Source organism: Dendronephthya gigantea, unplaced genomic scaffold, assembly GCF_004324835.1.
Source record: "Dendronephthya gigantea isolate DGI-Jeju-01 unplaced genomic scaffold, DenGig_1.0 000039F, whole genome shotgun sequence".
In the NCBI taxonomy this organism is placed as follows: domain Eukaryota; kingdom Metazoa; phylum Cnidaria; class Anthozoa; order Malacalcyonacea; family Nephtheidae; genus Dendronephthya; species Dendronephthya gigantea.
Genome location: NW_021163049.1, coordinates 357,696 through 363,702, shown reverse-complemented (window position 1 = coordinate 363,702; position 6,007 = coordinate 357,696). Strand labels below are relative to the sequence as shown.

Here is a 6,007-nt window from a genome sequence, read left to right as displayed (position 1 = left end):
AGTCTAACAATCAAGCTTTTTAAATAAAACCATTAAGGATATGAATCGAATATATATTTTTACTAATGTCACAAAGAAAACTTTTAATAACTACCCCATTGTGCTGATATATTGTATCAAATGTTTCCCATCTGTGATTTCAAGTTGAACATACTCTTGGTCATATTGTCATGCCATCATCTTTTTACTGATTGGATTATTGCAATCAATCATTTGTTATATATACACATCAAAATACTTGGTTTCCACAGTTAGAATGATTTTACATTAGCAGATCTAGACATAACAAAAATGAAACATAATTTTCATCATGGGGTTTGCTCATAAAACTCTAGTTTTGGTCAATCACAGTTGTTACTAAATTCTTATCTTGTTGGCTTTGATTGTTTAACAACATTTTAAATTTATAATATCTCTGAAGAATATATGGCAATAGAATTTACCTATCTATATAAGTGCTCTCGTACATACCTTATCAGGGAATTGAACTTTAACTGTTTCGTTTTGGAGTGCTTTGATAAGACATTGAACTTGTCTTTCTTTTTTCTTTCCCAAAAAGGATGGCTTTCCTATACCCTTCAAAATTTTTGCCAATTCTCTTCCCTGGAGAGAGCTTAAAAGTGCTTGTTGTTGATCTTGAGGCAAAGTTTTTAAATGGGATAAGAAGGTTTCAACTGTAGGAGGGGTAAAGTCATTTCTCAAAGTGGAAATTTGACTAGGTATTGTTGGAACTGAAGGCATATAAGATTTTTTTACGGAAATTTTCGGTTTTAAAGACCCTCTGATTTGTTGTCTTAAGGAAGAACTTTTCTTATTTGGTTTGAGACCTTCCTTCTCTCGGAAAACTTGTTGTTTTGACTTCAGGAAGAACGTTACGATCCTCTGTAGTACAACAACAGATGTTGTTGGATCCGTATCTGGCGGTAGTAATGCGTTCCATTCACGGCGAAGGTCTTTATGCACAGACATCTGTTTCAGACAGTACTTTAAAATGTTTCCCTTTTCTCTCAAAATATTATTGTGGCTTAACATACTTTCCACTAACTGATGCAGAAAAAGGAAAAAAGGAAGTACGTTTTTGTTTACACAAAACCTGTAACGTTTGTCTGGCTGTTGAACGTCTTGCCCCAAAAGGGAAATTATTGCCAGTGCGTCAGTTTTATTGGCGTAAAGGACGTCGGCATCTTCCGATGCAGTTTCTGTTGCTGCTAATTTATCGAGTCCTTTTTCAATAACATCCCTGGCTCGTTTAACAGCCCACCCACCGTGATCAAGTATGACATCTTCCTCTGTTGGCTCTTCTAATCTTGGTTCAGGATTATCCGCCATATTTGAAATGTGCTCACTTCAAGCATTTTCGTCACCAGCCTCCCGCATCACACATCGATCGGCGCGCAGTAAGCGCGTTTCACCGCCCTCTATATAAGCGCCCTGCAATAGCGTTTCCAGTCCCTGTCTTTTGGATTGTCTATGGTGACATGCATAGACAATATTGTCAATCATGTTTTCTCTTAATCTTTGTTCATGCAGGTCCGTTAACTCTTTACATAATGTTTTGTGTTCATTCCAATGTTTTTGCTGACAAGATTGCAAACAATATCTGAAAAATTTACACTTGCCACAATGTTTAAACGGAGTATCTGTTTCATTCACTTTACAAAATGTACAAGAATGGGACAAACCAGTTTCCTGGGCTACTCCCCGTCCCTTGGTCGTAGCCGTTTCTCGTTTCTGATTCTTCTTGCACCCCCTTGAGAAGTGTTCACTTGACCCACACTTAAAGCAATGATCACATACCTGTTCGCCAGCCTGTTGACAAGAGCCGCAAAGAACTTTCCGTCGTCTTTGTGGATTCCGTGATTGTCCCTTATCAACTTGCTTTTACCTTCTTGTGACCGATTAAATGCTTCTTTCAGTGAAGCCAAATCAGATTGGACCGATTCCAGCGTTGCTTCCAGCTTAACTTTCTCCCCACTTAATAGGGTTTCCTTCGTTTTTGAAGTTTTTTTCTTAGTATAGACTGGATCTTCGCTTTCGTGTTGAGTGGTACACCCACGTTCCTGATTGGTCATAACTTGGTTAATTTGAGCACTCTTCTCAGCCCCAGCCATCTTGTTGTGTCGCTCGGTTTCTGCAGACACCGCCACATTAACTTTTTCTATTAATTCCTCATCATTGACCCCCGGTTTTTCCAAAAGAGGGCGTAACTTGGCCCGTATTGATTCTTGCTGCATCCCTGTTTCTACAACATGCAAGAACAAGGACTGGACCAATGTTTTGTCATATTTGACCACACTATCATCTGCCTGAGAGGCAAAAATAACTTGTTGACGTAGATTCATAGCTCTTATTAAGAACTCTTGCGTTGACTCCTTTGGGCCTTGGCACAATGAAGCCAGTTCTTGATAAACTTCCGCACAGTGGCGTAGGAAGGGGGGGGGGGCACTGGGGGCACGTGCCCCCAACTTTCAAAAAGATAACAAAAAGTGCCCTTTTTATAAGGAAAGTGCCCTTTTTCATACCTAACATTAGTATGCCCTTATGAGAGTTTGTGCCTAAATTAATGAATGTAGTAAATTTTTTTAGGATTTAAGCATTCGCTAGCTTTTAAATATCGAGGAACCCTGGCTTGCCAATTGCGACGTTTATGTGAATAAAAATAGCACAAATACCGGAAGTTTCCAAACCGGAAATATCACGTCTTCTTGTTGCTAAGTTACCAAACCCAAAACTTTGGGATTTGACATTTATAAATAAATACCACGCTTTCATATTTATATTATAATATTTATATTGATATAATAATAACGACTCTTCAGCAAAATTGCTTCATTGATCGAGAAGAGATGTAATTCAAGCAAATCTGCTAAAGAGAGCTCATTGGCGATTTTTTATTAATTTGATATCAGTTTCGAATGTCAAAATGCCCTGAAAAGAACGTGGCAAAAGATTACGGGTAAAACAGCTAAACGAGGCAGCATCCGGTACACAAAAACTCAGTACATTTGATTTCTCTAAAACTTCGGGCAGTTCGTCCAAAGCCCAGGATTCGAATTATTCGATAACTAACCTTTCTCAGCTTCCTGCAGAAGATTTCAGTTCACGTTCACGCGAATTAAAGAACCCTTCCCCTGATACTGTGAAAGATGCATCCACCGAGTCTAAGAGTCCGACAAGGACTCTTGATGTACAGGATTCCAGTCTACATTCACATGAGCCAGAAGGTTTCGATATTATTGAAAATCCAGCTGACTTACCACTTTCAGATCATCAGACTGAGCCTACTTCTGCTGAAAGATTAGGATCAAACTTATGCCAAGAAGTGATAAAATCTACCGAGTCAATTCAGTCCACTATAGTAGACCACGATTCTGAGGCTGATGTTTCTCCATTTGTCATCATGTCTCCAAGTCCTATAACTCACAAGTCTACCTGCAGCCCAGATCTAGGTTGTCAATCAATATGCTGCACACAAAGTTCTCCGTACAAACCAACCTCCGAAGAATTACAAAAAACCTTCGTTAAGCAGATCAGCAGCAATGGAAAAAACCGACAGTGTCCATCGTCCATTTTTACAAAACATAGCTGAATAACATACTGTTTGACAAGAGGTACTATAGCTTGTTTTTTCTGCAAAACAGCCGTCAAAAAGCAGCTAAGTTTGTTCAGTTACCACAGCGAAAATGCGTTCTTTTCAGGGAACTTCAGCAATTGGAAGAAATGTCAGGAAAAGCTAGAGAAGCATCAGAATTCCAAATACCACCAAGAGTGTGTTGAGAAATATTTGTTCTTGAAGAATCTTAACATGAAGTTGGTGTCCGGCTGGAAAAGCAATATAAAGACGAGAAAGAATGTCACCGGTTCCTTTTTCTTAAACAGCTGAGTAGTCTAAAGTATCTTGTACATCAAGGCCTTGCTATTCGTGGGCACGAATCACTAGAAAGTAATCTAATTCAAATGCTCAAGACAAGAGCGGAAGATGTTCCTGAGTTAATACAATGGGTTTAAGACAGACGATATATCAGCCCAGAGATTATTAATGAACTTATTGAAATGATGAGCAACACCGTTTTACGTTCAATCTTGCAAGATATTAAAGGAAATTCAGGATTATTCGGACTGATTGCGGATGAATCCTGTGACATCAGTAACAAAGAGCAATTAACATGCATATTGCGACGGGTGACTTTGCCAGATTTGACAACTCATGAAGACTTTCTCGGAATGTATCTGATCGAGAAACCTGACGCTGAAACGCAACAGCCGCACTGAAAGATATTTTGTTGAGATGTAATCTCAACTTAAATGCATGTCGATGGCAAGCTTATGATGGGGCGTCAACAATGAGTGGTCATCTAAGTGGGGTTGCGGCTCGAATACAGGCTGAAAACCCTGCAGCTCATCGTATTTATTGTGCAAATCACAGGTTGGACCTAGCGTTAAAATCGTGTACACAAAAAAGTGAAGTCATTAGTGATTCTTTGAGTTTCGTGCAGGATTTAGCTGTCTTTATTCGACACTCGCCGCTGAGAATGGCTACATACGAATGTATTGCAAAAGAACTGGGTCTTGACGAATCTGTTGATAGTCTCCATATTTTATACCCAACTCGATGGACTGTGAGAACAAGATCAATCGCTACAGTATTGAATAATTACCAGGCATTACATTCTACGTTGCTGAGTATTTCGAAAACAACAAGTGACCGAAAAAAGCGTGACAAAGCAGCAGGATTTGCAATGAAAATGACCGAGTTTAAGACCTTTTTTGGTTTGCAGTTCGCAATGAGCCTTTTCTGCGTCTGTGAACAGCTCGCGACTACAATGCAGACCAAAGGAATCCTTGCACGCACTGTGATGGTTGGAGTGGTGCTTTAAAGGACAACTTGCAGCTTCAGAGAGATTCTTACAATATCTTTTTTGATCAAACAGAAAAGAAGGGGGGTGCTGTTGGTATGGTGGAAGAGGCAGTTCTTCCTCGTCAAAGAAAGGTTCCACGACGGTTACAGGACGGAGATGCTGTGGAACATCAGCATGACTCGGTGAAATCACTGTTTCGAGCTCGGTACTATGAGGCAATTGACCTAATCCTTGCAGAACTGAATAGGCAATTTGATGAAAGGTCATATGCACCTCTTCAGCACATAGAAGACGTTATCCTAAATGCTGCTAACAGGGATCCATGTGATATAAGCGATGACTTCAAAGAAAAATACAACAAGGAAATCGATTTTGATCAAGTAAACATTGAGCTTAAATTTCTTCCTGGTATAATCAAGCAATGTCTACCAGAGGTTAGACGTGTGACTACAATGGATACCGTGATATCCGCAGTGACACAAGGGCAAAATGGTGCATTTGTTGTACCGAATCTCGCTCGTCTACTACAAATCTACCTGCTGGCTCCAATGAGTGCCGCGTCTGCTGAAAGGTCTTTTTCAGTTCAACGACACATCAAAAATTATCTGAGGAGCACCATGGCACAGAAAAGATACAATAATCTTCTTATGTTTAATATTCACAAAGAAAGAATAGATAACGTCGATCTTAGGGACCTTGCTAAGGCATTTGCAGAAAAAAATGACAGAAGTATAAGATTTTTTGGCAAATTCCACTGAACTAAACAACTGCCACAAACATCAATCCTTGTCGTGCTTTTACTGTGTTACAGAATACAGATCTTGTATGGGATTTTATATTATAAGTTATAACATTCAAAGTTCCAAAATTTTCTTGTTAAAGTTCATGTTAAAATTTTAAACTCTCATTACATGATGAGACAGCATAAAACATGGTTCCGCGCACCATGCGGCTATAATACTCACAATTAATATATATATGACATTTATATTAATATTAATATTATCATATTAAAAGGTAACAATACTTTTTGAAAATACTACGAATTTGCTGTTTTAATGTAGCTTGCATTACAAATGTGAAATACAAACACAAACTAAATTCATATTTTTAAGACAAGACAAGAATTGCGCTGTTTAGCAACCGAA

General features: G+C 38.8%; 1 protein-coding gene across 1 annotated transcript; it reads left to right on the top strand.

Moving 5' to 3' along the window:
• The first annotated feature begins 4,954 nt into the window (after window positions 1–4,954).
• On the top strand, window positions 4,955–5,617 carry LOC114526518. Its single transcript, XM_028548130.1, has one exon. It carries the CDS (start codon window positions 4,955–4,957, stop codon window positions 5,615–5,617), a length of 663 nt encoding a protein of 220 aa, XP_028403931.1.
• The last annotated feature ends 390 nt before the right edge of the window (window positions 5,618–6,007 follow it).